This window comes from Pristiophorus japonicus, chromosome 8, assembly GCF_044704955.1.
Source record: "Pristiophorus japonicus isolate sPriJap1 chromosome 8, sPriJap1.hap1, whole genome shotgun sequence".
Classification (NCBI taxonomy): Eukaryota; Metazoa; Chordata; class Chondrichthyes; family Pristiophoridae; genus Pristiophorus; species Pristiophorus japonicus.
Window position 1 is genome coordinate 57,575,498 of NC_091984.1, and position 23,471 is coordinate 57,598,968.

At 45.6% G+C, this 23,471-nt stretch overlaps 1 protein-coding gene across 8 annotated transcripts in view; it reads left to right on the forward strand.

Moving 5' to 3' along the window:
• The window catches only part of mast2 (microtubule associated serine/threonine kinase 2), a 641,111-nt gene that overhangs the window by 365,263 nt on the left and 252,377 nt on the right, over nucleotides 1–23,471 (forward strand). For 5 of the 8 annotated variants that reach the window (XM_070886829.1, XM_070886832.1, XM_070886830.1 and 2 more), the window contains one exon: nucleotides 17,261–17,473. The exons of the other annotated variants lie outside the window; for them this stretch is intronic. In XM_070886829.1, the coding sequence (XP_070742930.1) occupies nucleotides 17,261–17,473 (213 nt within the window). The remainder of the gene's footprint in view (nucleotides 1–17,260; nucleotides 17,474–23,471) is intronic. 8 annotated transcript variants of the gene reach the window in all.

Below are 23,471 nucleotides of genomic sequence, written 5' to 3' on the forward strand. Positions count from 1 at the left end.
CGTGTCTGGCATGCGGACAACGTGGCCTGCCCAGCGGAGCTGATCAAGTGCGGTCAGTGCTTCAATGCTGGGGATGTTGACCTGGTCGAGGATGCAAATGTTGGTGCGTCTGTCCTCCCACGGGATTTGTAGGATCTTGCGGAGGCATCGTTGGTGGTATTTCTCCAGCGACTTGAGGTGTCTACTGTATGTGGTCCATGTCTCTGAGCCATACAGGAGGGCGGGTATTACAACAGCCCTATAGACCATGAGCTTGGTGGTAGATTTGAGGGCCTGGTCTTCGAATACTCTTTTCCTCAGGCGGCCGAATGCTGCACTGGCGCACTGGAGGCGGTGTTGAATCTCCTCATCAATGAATGCTTTTGTTGATAAGAGGCTCCCGAGGTGTGGGAAATGGTCCACGTTGTCCAGGGCCGCGCCGTGGATCTTGATGACTGGGGGCAGTGCTGTGCGGCGAGGACAGGCTGGTGGAGAACCTTTGTTTTACGGATGTTTAGCGTAAGGCCCATTCTTTAGTATGCCTCAGTAAATACGTCGACTATATGCTGGAGATCAGCCTCTGTGCGCAGACGCAGGCTTCGTCCGCATACTGTAGCTCGACGACAGAGGGTGGGTGGTCTTGGACCTGGCCTGGAGGCAGTGAAGGTTGAACAGCTTCCCACTGGTTCTGAAGTTTAGTTCCACTTCAGCGGGGAGCTTGTTGACTGTGAGGTGGAGCATGGCAGCGAGCAAGATTGAGAAGAGGGTTGGAGCGATGACGCAGCCCTGCTTGACCCCGGTCCGGATGTGGATTGGGTCTGTAATGGATCCATTCGTCAGGATTATGGCCTGCATTTCGTCGTGAAGCAGGCGAAGGATGTTGACTAACTTTTAGGGGCATCCAAAACGGAGGAGTATGCTGCACAGACCCTCGCGATTGATAATGTCAAAGGCCTTTGTAAGGTCGAAGAAGGCCATGTATAAGGGCTTGCGCTGCTCCCTGCATTTTTCCTGCAGCTTTCGCACTGCAAAGATCATGTCCATTATGCCCCGTAGGGGACGAAATCCGCACTGTGACTCCGGGAGGAGCTCTTCGGCCACATGGAGAAGACGGTTGAGGACTCCTCTTGCGACAACTTTCCCAGTGGTTGATAGCGGGGAGATTCCTCTGTAGTTGCCGCAGATAGACTTGTCCCCTTTTTTCAAGATGGTCACGATCACTGCATCTCTGAGACCTCCCGACATGCTCCCCTCTCTCCAGATGAGAGAGATGAGGTCATGTATCCATGCAAACAGCGCCTTTCCGCCATACTTTAGTGCCTCAGCAAGGATTCCATCTGCTCCCGTAGCCTTGTTGTTCTTGAGCTGTGTCTAATGGCTTTTCCTATCTTGTGTAACGTTGGGGTTTCACTGAGGTGGTGGTGGGTCGCATGCTGCGGGATGGAGTCGAGAACACTCGTGTCAAAGGCAGAGTCTCGATTGAGGAGATCTTCGAAGTGCTCCTTCCAGCGAGCCCTGACTGCCTCGGTGTCCTTGATGAGTGTTTCCCCGTTCTTGGCCAGCAGTGGGGTGGGTCCTTGGGAGTTGGACCGTAGGTGGCCTTGACTGCGATGAAGAATCCTCGCACATCATTGCTGTCGGCCAGTTGTTGTATCTCCTGTGCTTTTTCCATCCACCACCTGTGCTTTAGGTCCTGGTTTTTTGTTGGACCTCAGCCTTGAGCCGCCTGTAACGTTGCTTTGCTGCTCCGAGATGGGTTGTTGCTTGAGGCTCAGAAATACTCTGCGCATGCGACAGGTATCTGAGGATTGGAAGAGTATGGCCAGTACTTCTGCAATTTCCATTTTTACTTTCCTCGGTATCCTAGGATGCATCCCATCCGGTCTTGGTGATTGTCTACTTTTAAGTACAGCCAGCCTTTCAGTACCTCCTCTTTATCAATTTTTATCCCATCCAGTATCTCAACTACTTTCTCTTTCACTGACTTTGGCAGCATCTTCTTCCTTGGCAAAGACAGATGAGAAGTACTCAGTTAGTACCTCAGCCTTGCCCTCTACCTCCATGTGTAGGTCTCCATTTTGGTCCCTAATCGACCCCACCCCTCCTCTTACTACCCGTTTATTATTTATATGTCTATCCCTTTCATGTTAGCTGCCAATATATTCTGATACTCTCTCTTTGCTCCCCTTATTCCCTTTTTCACTGCCCCCTGAACTTTCTATATTCAGCTTGTATTCTCAACCTGACATTTGTGAGTGGATTGTTTCCATAGAATAGGGCAAGAAATTTGCAGTGCTGCCATCATTATATTAGTAAAATGTGGCTGAACTATTCCTTATGGCATCATGCAGAGCACTCATGTCCACAAAGACTTGGAATTATATTTTTAAAATGGGAAGGTTTGTTCATTTCAACAGTTTTCAAGGCTTGTTTGCCAGTTAATCATGGAAACTTGAAATGCAGCGAGTGAAATTTTACTTAAGCAGTAGTGCTACTACAAGTGACTTCAATGGAATAGAAAATTGGTCTGGGTGTAAAACGGGCTGCCGATCCACTATTGCCCATTTGGTGCTGCTGATGGTCATTGGGGCCAGACTCATTGCGCAACAACATAGCATTGTTTCTTTTTACCTCCTTTGAGGTTCCAGTTTTAACCATTGCTGTCATCTTTCAAAAATAGACAGTTAACACATTGAGGCATTGGTTATGTGAGTCAGTGTGTGGCTCAGCAATGAGTAATGCTTAACACTAGTGTCGAAGGTTGTATCATTTCATTCCATAACTAAGACAAAATATACTTCTGAGTAAAACGTCTTGTATTCAACTGGAATTCAATGACATAGGAAAGGATTCAAAGAGGGTAGAAATCCATACATGGATTTACATAGTGTTAAATAAAATTAGCTACTGTGTAACTTGGTGTTGAAATCAGTTGTCTGTCTGCGTGCCTGTAGACCAATGGATCAACCACAGACCCAATCCACGCCTGGACAGGGGTCAAGCAGGGCTGCATCATCGTGCCAACCCTCTTCTCGATCGTCTTCGCTGCAATGCTCCATCTCATGCTCAACAAGCTCCCCGCTGGAGTGGAACTAAACTATTGAATCAGTGAGAACCTGTTCAACCTTCGTCGCCTCCAGGCTAGATCCAAGACCGTCCCATCCTTTGTCATTGAACTACAGATGATGCTTGAGTCTGCACACATTCAGTGGCTGAACTCTAAGTCATTGTCAACATCTTCACCGAACATTACGAAAGTATAGGCTTTGCACAAAACATCTGTAAGACAGAGGTCCTCCACCAACCTGACCCCACCACACAGCACTGCCCCCTCGGTCATCAAAATCCACGGCGCAGTCTTGGACAACGTGGACCACTTTCCATACCTTGGGAACCTATTATCAGCAAGGGAAGACATCGATGACGAGGTCCAACACCGCCACCAGTGCGCCAGCGCCGCCTTCGGTCGCCTGAGGAAGAGAATGTTCGAAGACCAGGATCTCAAATCTGGCATCAAGCTTATGGTCTACAGGGCTGTCATGATACCCGCCCTCCTATATGGCTCAGAGACGTGGATCATATACAGTAGACACCTCAAATCACTGGAGAAATAAGACCAACCTTGTCTCTGCAAGATCCTGCAAATCCCCTGGGAGCATGGACGCACCAATGTCAGTGTTCTTGATCAGGTCAACATCCCCAGCATCGAAGCAGTGACCACGCTCGACCAGCTCTGTTGGGTGGGCCACATCATCCGCATGCCCAGCATAAGACTCCCAAAACAAGCGCTCTACTCGGAACTCCTACACGGCAAGCGATCCCCAGGTGGGCAGAGGAAACGTTTCAAGGACACCCTCAAAGCCTCCTTGATAAAGTGCAACATCCTCACCGGCACCTGGAATTCCCCGGCCCAAGACCGCCCGAAGTGGAGGAAGAGCAACCGGGAGGGCACTGAGAACCTCGAGTCTCGTCGCCAAGAGCATGCAGAAAACAAGTGCAGGCAGCGGAAGGAGCGTGCGGCAAACCAGTCCCACCCACCCTTTCCTTCAACGACTGTCTGTCCCACCTGTGACAGAGACTGTAATTCCCGTATTGGACTGTACAGTCACCTGGGAACTCACTTTGAGAGTGGAAGCAAGTCTTCTTCGATTTCGAGGGACTGCCTATGATGATGAGTTTAATCAGCTAAGAATTTAATGTTCTTCTCTATAAATGGGAAGATGGTCAAACCGAGATGCTCGATTTGTAATTCTGAGATAAGAACAATCCTGGCAATGTCCTTCCCTGATACTAAGTCCCAGTTTTGGTCATTAAAAGTGCCACTTTTGATCCTGTTAAATGCATGTCTGCCATTTGCAAATGTTATGTCCATCTCAACCTATTGTATATAAATGGAAACAGATTGTTTGTGTTGTAAATATATTGCATTCTGACTGATTTAACTTGTGCTTGAATCATCCATATTCAGTTGAAGAATGGAAAATGAAGGCCTCCTTTCCTGCTACTTATTTTTGCCATGTATTTAAATAGATTTTTCGATTTTTCAGCAGACTGAAGGTCTGAGCCTTAAACAACAACCCAACTCTGGAGCAGCAAGGCAACATTACAGACGGCTTAAGGCCGAGGTCCAAAAAAAAACACGGGACTTAAAGAACAGCTGGTGGATGGAGAAAGCACAGGAGATACAGCAGCTGGCCAACAGCCAGGATGTGCGAGGATTCTTCACTGCAGTCAAGGCCACCTACAGCCCAAGCACCCAAGGCCCCACCCCACTGCTAGCCAAGAATGGGGAGACACTCATCAAGGACACCGAAGCAGTCAGGACCCGCTTTGAAGATCTCCTTAACCGAGACTCTGCCTTTGACTCCAGTGTCCTCAACTCCATCCCACAGCATGCTACCTGCCACCATCTCAGCAAAATCCCCAGTCCTGCACGAGGTAGAAAAGGCCATCCACCAGCTCAAGAACACCAAGGCAACGGGATCGGATGGAATCCCTGCTGAGGCACTGAAGTACGGCGGAGAGGCACTATTGGCACGAATGCCTGACCTCATCTCTCTTATCTGGAAGGAGGAGAGCATGACGGGAGATCTTGGAAATGTAATTGTGACCATCTTTTTTTTAAAAAGGGGACAAGTCCGACTGTGGCAACTACAGAGAAATCTCCCTGTGGCTGAGAAGCTCCTCCCGGAGTCACAATGCGGATTTCGTTCTCTACGGGATACAACGGACATGATTTTTACAGCGCGACAGCTGCAAGAAAAATGCAGGGAGCAGCACCAACCCTTGTACATGGCCTTCTTTGACTTTACAAAAGCGTTTGACACTGTCAACCGCGAGGGACTATGAAGCATCCTTCTCCGTTTCGGATGCCCCCAAAAGTTCGTCACCATCCTCCGCCTGATCCACGACGACATGCAAGCCGTGATCCTGACCAACGGAACCATTACAGACCAAATCCATATCGGATCGGGGTCAAGCAGGGCTGCGTCATCATGTCAACCCTCTTCTTAATCTTCCTCGCTGCAATGCTCCACCTCACACTCAACAAGCTTCCCGCTGGAGTGGAACTAAATTACAGAACCAGTGGGAACCTGTTCAACCTTTGTTATCTCCAGGCCGGATCCAAGATCGTCTCACACTCTGTCGTCGAACTACAGTACGCAGACGACGCCTGCGTCTGCGGACATTGAGACTGAACTCCCAAGTCATAGTCAACATCTTCACTGAGGCGTACGAAAGCATAGGCCTTACATTAAACTACGTAAGACAAAGGTCCTCCACCAACCTGACCCCCGCCCCCCCCCCCCCCCCCACACAGCACTGCCCCCCCAGTAATCAAGATCCATGAAGCGGCCCTGGACAACGTGGACCACTTTCCATACCTTGGGAGCCTATTATTAGCAAGGACAGACATCAACGGCGAGATTCAACACCATCTCCAGTGCGCCAGCGCAGCCTTCGGCCGCCTGAGGAAAAGAATGTTCGAAGATCAGGCCCTCAAATCTGTCACCAAGCTCATGGTCCACAGGGCTGAAGTGATACCGGCCCTCCTGTATGGCTCAGAGACGTGGACCATATACAGTAGACACCTCAACTCGCTGGAGAAATACCATCAACGATGTCTCCGCAAGATCCTGCAAATCCCCTGGGAGGACAGACGCACCAACATTAGCATCCTCGATCAGGCCAGCATCGAAGCACTGACTACACTCAGTGAGCTCCGTTGGGCGGGCCACATTGTTCGCATGACTGACACAAGACTCCCAAAGCAAGCGCTCCACTCTGAACTCCTACACGGCAAGCGAGCCCAAGATGGGCAGAGGAAACGTTTCAAGGTCACCCTCAAAGCCTACTTGATAAAATGCAACATCCCCACCGACACCTGGGAGGCCCTGGCCTAAGTGGAGGAAGTGCATCCAGGAGGGCACTGAGCACCTCGAGTCTCAATGCCGAGAGCATGCAGAAACCAAGCGCAGGCAGCGGAAGGAGCATGCGGCACACCAGTCCCACCAACCCCTTCCTTCAACGACTGTCTGTCCCATCTGTGACAGAGACTGTAATTCCCATATTGGACTGTTCAGTCACCTGAGCACACTTAGAGTGGAGCAAGTCTTCCTCGATTTCGAGGGATCGCCTATGATGATGATGATGGTCTGCAGCAGGAAGTCTCATTGTAAATTACCCATTTTTAATGCTGAATACCAAGTTTCACCAAATCCAGGAACACATGTTGTGCTTGTCAACCCAGTATCACTAAACACACCAGCATTATTTTGTCTCTTCCAACATGTGCACATAACTGCTGATATGACAGGAGTTATGATCGCCCTGGCTCAACACTGCTTTACTTTTAAAATGCATATTGATTTTTTTGTTGTTGTTTTCATGAGCATATATTTAACAAAATGTCTCAACCACACGAATGAAAAAGCTCCTTCCTTTCAGTGACTGCTTATACATGTCTGATTGTGCAGTGCTTCAAATTGGCTATTATTCAGATGTAGGTGATTAAGAGGGGAAAAACTTTTTTTGTTTATAGCATTCATTTGTACCCTGTTTGGACTAAAGCTCAGAATATCCACTGTCCATAGCTGACCCAGGAACCTTTTTTGCTATTTATATCTTTTCGATACTTAGTAGAATCCAATCCTCCGACATATTCCATGTTGTGGAAGTTGAGGTGAAATATGATGTTTATCAGCTGTTTTTTTTAACATTCAATTTTTCTATCTTTTCCTGCTATGTCTGGTTCCCTTGTTGCATACACTTACCTTCAAACAAGAAATCTGCCCAAACTTTCCAGTGCCACTTTGTAACTATCTCGTAGGTGAACCAAACATTGCAGATTGATACCAGAAACTCAACAGGTGGGCAACCTCAAGTTTCATTGAGTCTACAGATCTGTACTGCAGTGGGTTGACACTGTGTGTATCCTAAGTTGGCTCTGATAGGATGTAAATAAATTTGAATACAGTACTCAGCGGATATTCAAGTTTCCTGGTCAGGTATTAATCAACACTGCTCCCAATATGGATCTTACTGAGGGAACAAATACAACAATAACCTGTCAGTGTCTCCAACAAGATAGACATTTTTGCAAGACTTTTTTTTTTTGCTTAGCAAGGCAGGGTTGGAATTACTTTCTCTGAAACACATTCCTCTTACTTTCCTTTTCTAAACATGTGGATTGCACAGTATACATGAAAAGCACTTGCTATTACAATTTTTGAGGCAGCATTACTTGTAGTTGATTCAGTAGTTATTACTGCCATTTAAAACTATAGCAGTTTACCGTAAAGAAAGAGGCCATTGGCACATCGTGTTTGCTAGAGCAAACTTGCTCTCCTAATAGTGAGGGCAAGATTGAGGAGTAAATCTGCAGGGAAATCACAGAGATGTGCAAGAACTATAAAGTGATATTGGGGGACTTCGATCACCCAAATATCGATTGGGATAATGTTAGAGTAAAGGGAAAGGAGGGAGAAGAATTTCTGAAATGTATTCAGAAATTTCAAAATTTCTTGACCAGTGTTATTGGCCCAACTAGGAAGGAGGCATTGCTGGATCTGGTGCTGGGAAATGAGGTGGACCAATTGGACCAAGTGTCTGTGGGAGAACACTTGGATAAGAGTGATTATCGTATCATAAGGTTTAGATTAGTCATGGAAAAGAGCAAGGAACAATCTAAAGTGAAACTTCTAAATTGAAAAAGGGCTAACTTCAATGGGATGAGAGGGGATCGAGTCAGGGTAAATTGGAACCAAAGATTGACAGGAAACACTAACGGAACAATGGGTGATCTTTAAGGAGGAGATGTTTCAGATACAGGTTTGGTACATTCCAACAAGAGAGAAAGGTAGGGATGACTAAGGAGATCGAGACTATGATGAAACAAAAAAAAAGAGGGAAAATGATGCATGTAAGGTGAATTCTTCAAGCGAGAACCAGGCCAAATACAATAAGTTGAGAGGAGAAGTGAAAAAGAAAATAAGTCTGGCAAAGAGAGAATATGAGAATAGAATGGCAGTTAACATAAAAGGGAACCCAAAAATCTTCTGCCGGCTTGTAAATAGTATACGGGTAGTAAGAGGCGGGGTCGGGCCTATTCGGGACAAAGAAGGTAACATATGTTTAGAGGAACATAAGGCTAGAATACTTAATGAGCACTTTGTATCACTGTTTACTAAGAAAGAGGATGCTGACAAATATTGGTAGAAGCAGAGATGGTAGAGATACTGGATGGGGTGAAAATTGATGGGCAGAATATATTGAAAAGGCTGGCTATGCTTAGAGTGGATAAGTCGCCTGGTCTGGATGGCTTGCATCCCAGGTTGCGAAGGGAATTGGGGGTGGAGATAGCGGAAGGGCTTGCCATAATCTTCCAATCTTCCCTAGATAGATGCAGGGGAGGTGCACGAGGATTGGAAAGTGGTAAATGTGACATCCTTGTTCAAGAAAGGATGCAAGGACATTCTTAGTAACTACAGGCCGGTCAATTTAACATCAGTAGTGGGTAAGGTTTTAGAAACAATAATCAGAGAAAAAATTAACAGGCATTTGGAGAGGTTTAAGTTAATTAAGGAGAACCAGCACGGATTTGTAAAAGGCAGATCGTGTTTGACTAATCTAAGTGAAGTTTTTGATGAGTAACAGAGAGGGTTGATGAAAGGAATGCAATGGATGTTGTCTATATGGATTTTAGGAAGGCATTTGTCAAAGTGCCACATAAAAGGCTGGTTAACAAAATTGAGGCTCATGGAATAGGAGGGTCAGTATCAGCTTGGATCAGAAATTGGCTTAAGGACAGAAAACAGCAAATCGTGGTGAATGGTTGTTTTTCAGACAGGAGTATGGTGGACAGAGGTGTTCCCCAGGCGTCAATGTTAGGACCACTGCTTTTTTGATAAATATAAATGACTTGGATATTGGAATACAGAGTAACATTTCAAAATTTGCTGATGATACCAAACTTGGAGGTGTGGAAAACAGTGAGGATGTGAATGTTTGAAAATGTATAGAATATGAATTTATGAAAATGTATAGAGACATTGAAGTTGAGAATGTGGGAAAATGTATAAAGAAAGTGAAATTGAACAAAGAAATCATGGGAGAATAACTAAAAGAATGTCAGTCTGCAAATATTACAACATCAGCACAATTAACAGATTTGCAAGGTCTAAGTTACTAGTCACGCCAGTAAAATTGTAACATTTAAAAGCAATGCCTGAGAAAGTTCTTTGAGCAAAGTGTGAGAAAGTTCTTTGGGAAAAACAGACCATACCGAAGTCGGCTTATGAGTGGACAAAGGGAAGGAGGGATCAAAAGGGATAGGCTGAACTAGGATGTCACTCTAAATTGTATCTTGTTATCTTGTACCGAAAATGTATAACCGTTGTGCCTTTACAATGTAACTTCACTTGTCCGTAGGAAGTGGGTGCGCTCTATCGAGAGAGCATTCCTTCTGTCTGATAAGTCCTGGCCGGTAAATCTTAAAAAATTAAAGACTGCTTTGTTTCAAGCTTCTTTGGTGTTCGCCTCAGTGTATTCGCTGAAACAGATTGAAGGAAAAGAATCCAGGAATCAACAAGGATGATACCAATCGACTACAACAGGACATAGATAGGTTGGCAGAATCGGCAGACAAGTGGCAGATGGAATTGAATACAGAGAAATGTGAGGTGCATTTTGGCAGAAGGGATAGGGAGTAGCAATATAGTCTTAATGGCACAGTTCTAAAGAGTGTGCAGGGACAGGGGGACCTGGGGGTTCATATGCATAGATCTTTGAGGATGGCAGGACATATTGAGAGAGCAGTTACCAAAGCATATGGGATCCTGGGCTTTATAAATAGAGGTATTGAGTTATGCTGAACCTTCATAAAGCTCTAGGCCACAACTGGAGTATTGCATCCAGTTCTGGTCACCACACTTTAGGAAGGATGTGAAGATCCTTGAGAGGGTGCAGAGGAGATTTACCAGAATGGTTCCAGGGATGAGGGATTTTAGCTACAAGGTTAGGTTGGAGAAGCTGGGGTTGCTCTCTTTACATAACATAAGAACATAAGAATTAGGAACAGGAATAGGCCATCTAGCCCCTCGAGCCTGCCCCGCCATTCGATAAGATCATGGCTGATCTGGTCGTGGACTCAGCTCCATTTACCCGCCCTCTCCCCGTAACCTTTAATTCCCTTATTGCTTAAAAATCTATCTATCTTTGACTTGAAAACATTCAATGAGCTAGCCTCAACTGCTTCCTTGGGCAGAGAATTCCACAGATTCACAACCCTCTGGGAGAAGAAATTTTTTCTCAACTCGGTTTTAAATTGGCTCCTCCGTATTTTGAGGCTGTGCCCCCTAGTTCTAGTCTCCCCAACAATGGAAACAACCTCTCTGCCTCTATCTTGTCTATCCCTTTCATGATTTTAAATGTTTCTATAAGATCACCCCTCATCCTTCTGAACTCCAAGGAGTAAAGACCCAGTCTACTCAATCTATCATCATAAGGTAACCCCCTCATTTCTCGAATCAGCCTAGTGAATCGTCTCTGTACCCCTTCCAAAGCTAGTATATCCTTCCTTAAGTAAGGTGACCAAAACTGCACGCAGTACTCCAGGTGCGGCCTTACCAATACCTTATACAGTTGCAGCAAGACCTCCCTACTTTTGTACTCCATCCCTTTCGCAATGAAGGCCAATATTCCATTTGCCTTCCTGATTACCTGCTTGCACCTGCAAACTAACCTTTTGGGATTCATGCACAAGGAGCCTAGGGCGCTGGACAGGACTGCTCCGAGTGCTGTCCTACAGGGGTCGAGCGCTAGTTATAAACCAGCTGGTGGCCGCAATGCTGTGGTACCGGCTGGTCACTTTGACCCCTCCCCCTGCGTTTGTCGCCAAGATACAGAAGAAGCTGGTGGACTTCTTCTGGAACAACAGGAAGCACTGGGTCTCTGCCGCGGTCTTGAGTCTCCCGCTTGAGGAGGGCGGTCAGTCGTTGGTGTGCGTCAGCGCCCAGCTCGCGACTTTCCGTCTTCAGACCCTGCAGAGATACCTTTACGTCGAGCCCCCTCCTAGGTGGTGTGCTCTGGCGAGGTATTTCTTCCGCCAGCAGCTCGACCTCAATTATGACACGCAGCTCCTGTTTGTGAACTTGGGGGGTGCCAGGACCGCCCTCCGGGAGCTGCCTGTCTTTTACAGGGAACTCATCAGGGTCTGGAACAAAGTCTCCACCAAGCGCAGCTCTCCACCGGCTGGAGTGGCGGCCGTCCTGCAGGAGCCGCTGCTCGGGAATCCGTACCTCCACGGCCGAGGTTTTATGTGGCGGTCGGAAGAGAGGGCTGTGGCTGGTGAGGTGACCAGGGTCAGGGACCTGCTCGATGGCGGAGGAGCGGGCTGGATGGCGCCAGTCACGCTGGCGCGGCGCCTAAATTCTGCCAACGTCCGCCGCGCGGCCGATGCCATCGAGTCGCTAAAAACAGCTCTGGGCCCTGACTCCGTTAGGTGTATCGAGGAGGCTCAAGCACGTGGGGAGATCCCGTCCGAACTGACCCCCGTCCGGACGGAATTCCTCATCGGCGCCAAACCCCGGAACCTCCCTCGGGGGCCGGCGCCTCACAACTTGAGCCGCCTCGGGGAAATCCCCTCCGTGCCTTTCAGTTCCGCGCGGAGGGGTTTCCTGTACGGGCTGCTCCTGCACACCCTCAACTTTGCCATCCTCGCCGGCCGTCCGGACACGCCATGGCGTACCATCTTGCCGTCCGGAGGAGGCGGGGGTCCCCGATGGAGGGCACTCTACGCAGGGGTCCTCCCACTATTCATCGGGGACTTGGCCTGGAGGGTGGTGCACGGAGCAGTGCCGTGCAATAAATTTTTAAGCCGGTTCACGGACTCCCAGGCCGCCTGCAATTTCTGCGGTCTGGAGGAGTCCGTGTTCCATGTTTTTATTGAATGCACGAGGTTGCAGCCCCTGTTCCACTATTTGAAGGGGCTGCTCCTGAAATTCTGGCTGCACTTCAGTCCCACTCTCCTGATCTTTGGGCACCCTGTGCGGAGGGGAGCGGGTAGGTCCGAAGGCCTCCTCGTAGGACTGCTCCTGGGCACGGCCAAGGGTGCCATCAGCCGGTCCAGGCAGCGGGCGGTCGAGGGGGTCGTTCAACCTGACTGCCTGCCTCTCTTCCGCTCTTACATCCGGTCCAGGGTGTCCTTGGAGATGGAGCACGCGGTGTCCACCGGTACGCTCGCGGCCTTCCGCGAGAGGTGGGCACCGGAGGGACTGGAGTGCATCATCACGCCCGGCAACCAAATTTTAATTTGATTTTACGTTTTAAAGTTAATTTGTTTTAATTGCCGGTGCTTTTAGTGTCCCCTTCCCTTTTATAGGGGGCACTGGGGAAAAATTGTGATTTTAGTGCCCAAAAAAAAAACAAAAAAAAAAAAAGAAAAAACACAAAAAAAAACACAAAAAAGGGGGAAAAAAAAAAAAAAAAAGGGCCTTGTAAATATCTGGAGTGTCACCCAGGTCGGGTGGCACCGTTTAATGTTTTATGTTTTCACAGATAAACTCAAAAGAGTTTCATGCACAAGGACCCCCAGGTCCCTTTGCACCACAGCATGTTGTAATTTCTCCCCATTCAAATAATATTCCCTTTTACTGTTTTTTTTCCCAAGGTGGATGACCTCACACTTTCCGACATTGTATTCCATCTGCCAAACCTTAGCCCATTCGCTTAACCTATCCAAATCTCCTTGCAGTCTCTGAGTCCTCTACACAACCCGCTTTCCCACTAATCTTAGTGTCATCTGCAAATTTTGTTGCACTACACTCTGTCCCCTCTTTCAGGTCTTCTATGTATATTGTAAACAATTGTGGTCCCAGCACTGATCCCTGTGGCACACCACGAACCACTGATTTCCAACCGGAAAAGGACCCATTTATCCCGACTCTCTGCTTTCTGTTCGCCAGCCAATTCTCTATCCATGCTAATACATTTCCTCTGACTCCGCGTACCTTTGGAGCAGAGAAGGTTGAGGGGAGATTTGATGGAGATGTGCAAGATTATGACAGGTTTAGATAAAGTAGACAAAGAAAAGCTGTTCTCATTAGCTGATGGTTGAAGGATTAGGGGACACAGATTTAAGGTTTTGGGCAAGAGATATAGGGAGAATTTGAGGAAGAACTTTTTTACGCAGCGAGTGGTAATGTCTTGGAACTTGCTGTCTACGAGGGTGGTGGAAGCAGAGATGATCAATGATTTCAAAAGGAAATTGGATATGCACTTGAGGGAAATAAACTTGCAGGGCTAAAGGGATAGAGTGGGGGAATGGGACTAACTGGATTGTTGTACAGAGAGCTGGCATGGACTCAATGGGCCAAATGGCCTCCTTCTGTGCCGTAAGAACTCTATGACTCCTTAGCTCTGTATTCCTCTGTTTCAAATGTTTATCTGTTTTTTCTTAAAGTTACAATGGTTTCTGTCTCGCCAATCTCCATGGCTGTAAAAGCTCTGTGTGTCAAGACATTTCTCCTCACCCCTCTCCTTACTCTCTTAGTGACAATTTTAAATTGACCCCTCAACCAGGGGAAATGGTGGTTCCCTATTCAGTCTATCAAAATCCTTCACAATTTAAAAAAAAACATATCTTCTAATGTCCTTCGATGATCCAGTGGAAATGGTGTCAGCATCTCAAGTCACTGCTGTTTCTCATTATGATCAAGTCACTGCTGTTTCTCATTATGATCAAGTTAAGCTACATTGCCTGGTGTTTTGTTTGTTGATTATGTCATGAACCACCAAAGCATTAGGCAAAGTAGCTTCACCCAATCATGAATTTTATGTTATTATGTCTATTTCCTGACTATGATTATTTCACCATATTGGAAGAGCCAATATGGACACATTATGCTGTCTGTGTTGGCACTTCAGATTCGGTGAAATAATAATGGACTATATCAGTAAATGCTTCTGTAGTTTTATCTAATTTTTGTTAGACTTGAACAGAGGATCTTGTAATCCTTTCCCTCCTATCCTTCTATCCTGAGGCCAGAGACACTACTGTGACTTGCTTCCTTTCCTCTTTGACACTGACAATAACCCCTCATGCTTCATGGGAAAAATTTAGAATTCAGCAGAGGAGGACAAAGGGTTTAATTAGGAGGGGGAAAATAGAGTATGAGAGTAAGCTTGCAGGGAACATAAAAAACTGACTGCAAAAGCTTCTATAGATATGTGAAGAGAAAAAGATTAGTGAAGACAAACATAGGTCCCTTGCAGTCAGAATCAGGTGAATTTATAATGGGGAACAAAGAAATGGCAGACCAATTGAACAAATACTTTGGTCTGTCTTCACGAAGGAAGACACAAATAATCTTCCAGAAATACTAGGGGACCGAGAGTTTAGCGAGAAGGAGGAACTGAAGGAAATCCTTATTAGTCGGGAAATTGATGGGATTGAAGGCCGATAAATCCCCAGAGCCTGATAGTCTACATCCCAGAGTACTTAAGGAAGTGGCCAGAGAAATAGTGGATGCATTGATGGTCATTTTCCAACATTCTGTAGACTCTGGATCAGTTCCTATGGATTGGATGGTAGCTAATGTAACCCCACTTTTTAAAAAAGGAGCGAGAGAGAAAACAGGGAATTATAGACCGGTTAGCCTGACATCGGTAGTGGGGAAAATGTTGGAATCCGTTATTAAAGATGTAATAGCAGTGCATTTGGAAAGCAGTGACAGGATCGGTCCAAGTTAGCATGGATTTACGAAAGGGAAATCATGCTTGACAAATCTTCTAGAATTTTTTGAGGATGTAACTCGTAGAGTGGAAAGGGAGAACCAGTGGATGTGGTGTATTTGGACTTTCAAAAGGCTTTTGACAAGATCCCACACAAGAGATTAGTGTGCAAAATCAAAGCACATGGTACTGGGGGTAATGTATTCATGTGGATGGAGAACTGGTTGGCAGACAGGAAGCAAAGAGTAGGAATAAACGGGTCCTTTTCAGAATGGCAGGCAGTGACTAATAGGGTGCCGCAAGGTTCAGTGCTGGGACCCCAGCTATTTACAATATACGTTAATGATTTAGACGAAGGAATTGAATGTAATATCTCCAAGTTTGCAGATGACACTAAGCTGGGTGGCAGTGTGAGCTGTGAGGAGGATGCTAAGAGGCTGCAGGGTGACTTGGACAGGTTAGGCGAGTGGGCAGATGCAGTATAATGTAGATAAATGTGAGGTTATCTACTTTGGTGGCAAAAACGGGAAGGCAGAATATTATCTGAATGGTGACAGATTAGGAAAAGGGGAGGTGCAATGAGACTTGGGTGTCATGGTACATCAGTCATTGAAAGTTGGCATGCAGGTACAGCAGGCGGTGAAGAAGGCAAATGGCATGTTGGCCTTCATCGCGAGAGGATTTGAGTTTTGGAGCAGGGAGGTCTTATTATTACAGGGCCTTGGTGAGGCCACACCTTGAATATTGTGTACAGTTTTGGTCTCCTAATCTGAGGAAGGACATTCTTGCTATTGAGGGAGTGCAGCGAAAGTTAACCAGACTGATTCCCAGGATGGCAGGACTGACATATGAAGAAAGACTGGATCGACTAGCCATATATTCCCTGGAATTTAGAAGAATGAGAGGGGATCTCATAGAAACATATAAAATTCTGACCGGATTAGACAGGTTAGATGCAGGAAGAATGTTCCTGATGTTGAAGAAGTCCAGAACCAGGGGTCACAGTCTAAGGATAAGGGGTGTAAGCCATTTAGGACCAAGATTAGGACTCAGAAAATTGTGAACACATGGAATTCTCTACCACAGAAAGTTGTTGAGGCCAGTTCATTAGATATATTCAAAAGGGAGTTAGATGTGGCCCTTAAGGCTAAAGGGATCAAGGGGTATGGAGAGAAAGTAGGAATGGGGTACTGAAGTTGCATTATCTGCCATGATTATATTGAATGGTGGTGCAGGCTCGAAGGGCCAAATGGCCACTCCTGCGCCAATTTTCTATGTTTCTATGTTCATTACATTAGCCACGAACCACATGTGGCTAATTACATTTCTGATCAATAAATAATGAATACTGGACACCATTTATTGATGCGATCACAATACTCGTATTCGAATGGTGTTTGCATTGCACTTTAACATTTTTGTATGAGCAGAGTATGTTAATGTTTTGTTGGTTGTGAGTGCTTTACTTTCTTGGTTACTGAATGGTAGTAAATGTTTGTAAAAAGTAGTAAAAAAAAATATGCATGTAAAATAAATCGACATGTATTGTGATAGTGTATTCAAGGCTTTTTCTACTAAAATGGTGTTGCTGTAGCCAAACCTTTGTTGGTCAGCAATTTTTATTGTACAACACTGTCTTAGATGAATTTAGCCTCCCAGCCTTGTCCATCATAAAATATTTTTTTCTTAGCATTTCTAATTAAGTCCTGTGGGACAGAAGATTTTTAAAGTCTGAGTAAACCCAAAAAATGATGATGCGTGCAATTATGGTGCATATACCTGGAATTTTAAAACCTGAAAATCCGTCACAGAAAAACTTCTCTCCTCTGAATTCTAAATTTTCTTACATATGGATTCCTAAGATGGCACTGATCTTGGATTTGGAGCATGATTGATTATAAACTGGATTTTTACTTCTCTTTTTAATGATGCCAGCTTAAAATACAGAATGACTTTGGCTAAATAACATTGATGGATGTTTTTTAAGAACAGATTGCCTTTTAATGTTGTTGAGTTATTGATTCTTGTTTGTACTACTGTACTTTGTTAGAATCTGGCCCTCTGAAAACTGCCTTTCAGAAGAAAATAGTGGTATTGAGCGCATCTCGTCACCTACTTCAGCCAGCAACCCACACTTGCTCACTGTTCCCTGCAATACAGATGCCACACTTTCTCAGCACTGTGCTGCTTTGGGTATCTTTTCAAATCTGTATAGATCCTGCAGCCCCTGTTCTCAAGCCTATTACAGTCCCTTCCAGTGGAGGTAAGAAAATAGCATGAAAAACATTCAAGACTTGAGTGTGGTTTGTGTTTGGTGCAATGAAGCAATTCATTAACTGCCTCTAATTTCTCATTGTATCATAATACCGTTTGGCTTTTACTACTGAATAATTAACAATCTGAAAGAGTAATAATTTACGAGTTATCTTTGTTCCTTTTGCAGTTGTTGCAGAACAAGTGATTTGGCTCAAGAACTCTGATGCTTATATCTTGCTATTTTCTGGCATTGTCTTGAATGTTATACTTGTGTATCATCATCATCATAGGCAGTACCTCGAAACGAGGATGACTTGCTTCCACGCCAAAAAAGGATGAGTTCACAGGTATTTCAATGAAGGACCTAATATTCCGGATCCCGAACTACATGTTGAAGGGTGGAAGATGCCTGTGCGTGGATTTTTTTAACGTGTGGTGGCCATTGCACACCAGCCACCACATGGGCTTGTATATAGTGTTTGGACAATTGTACAGTAGTTGGTAGTTTATCTGTGGTTAAATATGGTCTTGCATTTGGCTTAGCATTATTACTATGTCAGCTATTCAACACTAGCTAACCCTCATTGCTTTTTTGTTTGTCTTAAAAGTACTGTGTGAGACAATAAATTTAAATATAATACACAGAAAGACTTTAAACAGACAAGGCTTCTCATTGCCTTACACGTGAGACTGTATTGTTGTGTTTTGTGTTTGCATCTTCGCTCCCTTTTGCTGAGGCTACAAGTGCAACTTTTATTCTACAAAGTAAACTGTGGAATGACGTGCTTTTATGGTATTTATAATTGGCCAGTGCTCTTGCTTTTGGAATACCTGCAGCTGTGAGACAAGTAATCACATGCTTTTGGAATTTTCAGATTTATTTTTCCAATTTTGAGTATCTACAAATCCTTCAGCTTAAAATATAATGTCACTAAAGTTCAAAAGTTTCCCTTCACAAAAATGGAAAGAATTTTCAATATAGTGATACAAGCATTGAGAGCGTGAGCCAGATGAAACAGTTGACTGAACTATGCGACCTACAAGATGTTGATTCCTCTCCTCACAAAAATGATGTTCCTATAAAATCGCAGTTCGACTGAATCTCCAGGAACCTAGGTTTCTTTATTTTCAAAACCACTTTTTCTAGCCATGATTTGAGCGGGAAACAAACGGACGAGGCAGCATATCGTCCTGACCCAGGCAATGTGAGGCTCGGATGATCTTAACTCCCGGAACTCATATATATGGTTGCAGTCTGTGTCTGCCAGAAACTGATGTGTCTGCCAGAAACTGATGTGTCTGCCAGAGAGCGGCGGGTGGGAGCACAATATTGGGCGGAGGAGGCTGCCGCTGAAACCGAAGGAACCGTCTCCGGAAGCCATTAAGTGTGTTGTTTACAGAGGCATTGCTGTCTTTTGCTTTGCTCTTGGTGACTTGGAAATTAAGCGCGAAACAGCGCAGCATATCCCTATTTTGATGAGGCATACCAAATCCTTAGAACTCTAGGAGCAAACCAGCTCCCTAGCTTAAAGAAAAACAGAAAATGCTGATTATACGCAGGAGGTCAGGCAGCATCAGTGGAGAAAGAAACAGAATGAACATTTCAGGTTACTGACCTTTTGTCAAGATGTAACCTGTTATAAGCAACAACAGAGGCAGGGAAAGAACAAACGGGAAGGTCTATGATCGGGTGGAAGGCAGAGGTGATTAATGACAAAAGGGGTGATGGTGCAAGGCAAAAGGGAATGGTAATAGGACACAGTCCGAATAAATGGGAGCGGTGGGTATGATCTGAAATTGTTGAACTCAGTGTTGAGTCTGGGAGGTTGTAAAGTTGATAAGCTCCCTAGCTTATCTGCCTCAGCAGAAATGCCATCATGTTTTTGTCTCATGCCAGTTTGTCTTTCTTTACCTGCAAGAATTGTCCAAATTTGAAGCTTTTGACATGTGTGAGTTGAAGGGTGGTGTTGAGACACATTGGTTTCAATATATAACACAGTAGTACAATCATTTACAAAATCTGAGCACATTGTCCAATTTATTTCATTCTCCCAATGTCCCCTGTCAAAATGGAGACAGTTGCTGAGTCTTGAGAAATAAAATGCAAAGATTGTTTCTGAGGAAAATACTTCCCCTGTCATCATCATAGGCAGTCCTTCGGAATCGAGGAGGACTTGCTTCCACTCCCAAAGTGAGCTCTTTGATGGCTGAACAGTCCGATACGAGAGCCACAGACCCTGTTACAGGTGGGACAGACATTCGTTAAGGGAAGGGGTCGATGGGGCTGGTTTGTTGCGCGCTCCTTCCGCTGCCTACGCTTGGCCTCTTCGTGCTCTTTGCGTTGAGACTTGAAGAGCTCAACGCCCTCCCGGATGTACTTTCTCCACCTCGGGCGGTCTTCGGCCAGGATCTCCCAGGTGTCAGTGGTGATGTCGCATTTTACCAGGAGGCTTTGAGGGTGTCCTTATATTTCCGCTGTCCTTCTTTGGCTCGTTTACCATGAAGGAGTTCCGCATAAAGCATTTGCTTAGGGAGTCTCGTATCTGGCATGCGAACTATGTGGCTTGCCCAGCGAAGCTGATCGATTGTGGTCAGTGCTTCAATACTGGGGTGTTAGCCTGGTCGAGGACACTGATGTAGGTGCACCTGTTCTCCCAGGGGATTTGCAGGATCTTGCGGAGACATCGTTGGTGATATATCTCGAGCGACTTGAGGTGCCTTCTATACATCGTCCATGCCTCAGATCCATACAGGAGGGCGAGTACTACAGCCCTGTAGATCATGAGCTTGGTGGTAGATTTGAGGGCCTGGTTTTCAAACACTCTTTTCCTCAAATGGCTAGAGGCGATGCTGAATCTCCGCATCACTGTCTACCTTTGTTGATAAGAGGCTCCCGAGATATGGGAAATGGTCCACATTGTCCAGGGCCACGCCGTGGATCTTGGTGATTGGAGGGCAGTGCTGAGCGGCAGTGACAGGCTAGTGGAGGACCTTTGTCTTATGAATGTTAAGCGTAAGGCCCATGCTTTCATATGCCTCAGTGAATACATTGACTGTATCCTGGATAAGGATGAATGAAAAGCCAGTGAAAGCAGCAACATTTTCTACACCATGCAGTTCATGGCCGATAGTTGATGACTTACTTTCTGTGAGATTGTATCCAAGTTCCTGATGACTTAATTGACCGTCATTTAAAAACATCTTCAGTAAAAAAAAAAATCAGCTTGTGTTCGTGTTTCTTAAATCTTGTGCAGCTGGAGTTCTTAGTTGTCTGCTGTATAAGTCTGTATTGTTCTTGAGCTTTGAGGTGTGAAATTTTGAACAGTATAGATGATAAAGGTAAGGGAGATAAATGTGATGAAAGACCCAAAGGTTTGCAGCATCATGAACTGAGTAAGTTATATTAATTATTTTCTTACATAGTAGCAGAAAATGGAAAAATACCTGGAGTATGTATGATATTAAATAACCCGATTTTATTAGAAAACACAACTTTAATACCCTTCTTAAAAGTGATGTCGGCACAAGGGAAGTAGCTGATTGATGAGTAGTGGGTGAGTGTTTTTTTCCCTGTTAAGTTAGTTCTTAGTCTTTAAATAAATGTTAGTTCTCAGTCTGTTAAATCATCATCATCATAGGCAGTCCCTCAGAATCGAGGAAGACTTGCTTCCACTCCTGAAGTGAGTTCCTTGCTGGCTGAACAGTCCGATACGAGAGCCACAGACTGTCTCACAGGTGGGACAGAGAGTCGTTGAGGGAAGGGGTGGGTGGGACAGGTTTGCTGTACGTTCTTTCCACTGTCTGCGCTTGATTTCTGCATGCTCTTGGCGTTGAGACTCGGTGCTCAGCACCCTCTCGGATGTACTTCCTGTATTTAGGGCGGTAAGTGTACCCAGCTGCAACAACATGAGCGACGGCTGGAGTCACTGTGGTGCATTCGTGAAGCTGAGGACTACGTGGATAGCACGTTTAGAGTGGTGGTCACCCCGCAGCCTAAGAGCGAGTGGACAGAGCAAGTGGGTGACCACCAGACAGGGAGTGCAGGAGGCCCCAGAGGACATCTCGCTCTCCAACCGGTATTCTATCCTGAGTACTGGTGGGGAGGCGGGGGGCGGGGGGCGATGGTCCCTGTCCACGGCACCACAAGTGGCTCAGCTGCACGTTGAGGGGGAGGGAAGGGAATGGTGGAAGTGCAATAGTGATCAGGGATTCAATAGTGAGGAGAGCAGACAGGTGTTTCTGCGGCAGCAGACGTGACTCCAGGATGCTATGTTGCCTCCCTGGTGCCAGGGTCAAGGATGTCACCGAACGGCTGCAGGGCATTATGGGAGGGAGAGGGTGAACAGCGAGAGGTCATGGTTCATATTGGTACCAGTGACATAGGTAGAAAGAGGGATGAGGTCCTGCAGGCAGAGTTTAGGGAGCTGGGAGACAGACTAAAAAGCAGGACCTCAAGGGTTGTAATCTTTGGATTACTCCCGGTGCCACGTGCTCGTGAGTACAGAAATAGGAGGATAGAGCGTGATGAATGCGTGGCTGGAAAGTTGGTGCAGGAGGGAGGGCTTTTTTAGATACCTGAGGCATTGAGACCGTTTCTGGGGGAGGTGGGACCTGTCCAAGTCAGACGGGTTGTACCTCAACAGAGCTGGGACCAATATCCTTGCGTGGGGTGCGGGGGGTGCTAGTGCTGTTGTGGAGGGTTTACACTAGCTTGACAGGGGGATGGGAACCCGAAAATACATTCAGTAGGGAGGCAAGAAAAACTGGAATTGGAAAACAAAAAACGTAGAAAGTAAATTAGGACAGAGGAACCGAGGACTAGATCGTAGTCAACAAGGAGGTTTGCCTGTAGTAAATGGTATATACTTCAATGCAAAGAGTAGAGCGAATAAGGCAGAGGAGCTGAGAGCAGAGGTAGACACTTGGGAGTACGATACTATAGCTATCACAGAGACATGGCTAAAAGAGGCACAGGTATGGCAGCTCAATATTCCTGGTTACAGGATTTTCAGAGGAGGGGAGGGTCGCAGTATTGATTAAAGAAACTATTGCAGTTGTGAGGAGGGATGATATGTAAGAGGGATTATCAAACGAGGCCATATGGGTCGAACTGAAAAACAAAAAAGGGGCGATCGCAATGCTGGGAGTGTACTATGGACCCCCAAACAGTGAGAGGGAGATAGAAGAGCAAATATGTAGACACATTTCTGAGAAGTACAAAAATTATAGGGCAGTAATAGTAAGGGATTTCAACTATCCTAATATTAACTGGGATAAAATTAGTGTGAAGGATATAGAGGGTGTGGAATTCCTAAAATGTATTCAGCAGAATTTTTTTAGCCAGTATGTAGCAAGCCCAAAACGGGAGGGGGCGGTTCTGGATTTAGTTTTCGGGAATGAAGCTGGGCAGATGGAAGTGGGAGAGCATTTAGATGCTGGTGACCATAATTCAGTCAGATTTAAGATAGTTATGGAAAAGGACAAGGCTAGACCAGGAATAAAAGTTCTAAATTGGGAAAAACCAACTTTGCTAAGCTGGTTGATTTAGCCATTGTGGATTGTAAACAGCTACTTGATGGTAAATCAGTGTCAGAGCAGTGGGAGGCATTCAAAGAGGAGACCTGGAGGGTTCAGACCAAATATGTGCCCTTAAAGAAAAAGGGTGTGACTAACAAATCTAGAGTCCCCTGGATGTCTCGGGACATACAGGGTAGGATAAAGAAAAAAAGGGGGCATATGACCGATACCGAAGGCTAAATACTGCAGAATCTCTGGAGGAATATAGAAAGTGCAGGGGTGAAATTAAAAAGGATATTAGCAAAGCAAAGAAAGAGCATGAAAAATTCTTGGCAAGTAAAATCAAGGAAAACCCAAAGATGTTTTATAAATATATTTATAGCAAGAGGATAACTAAAGAAAGGATAGGGCCTATTAGAGACCATGAGGATAATCTGTGTGTGGAGGCGGGAGGTGTGGGTATGGTTCTTAATGAATACTTTACCTTT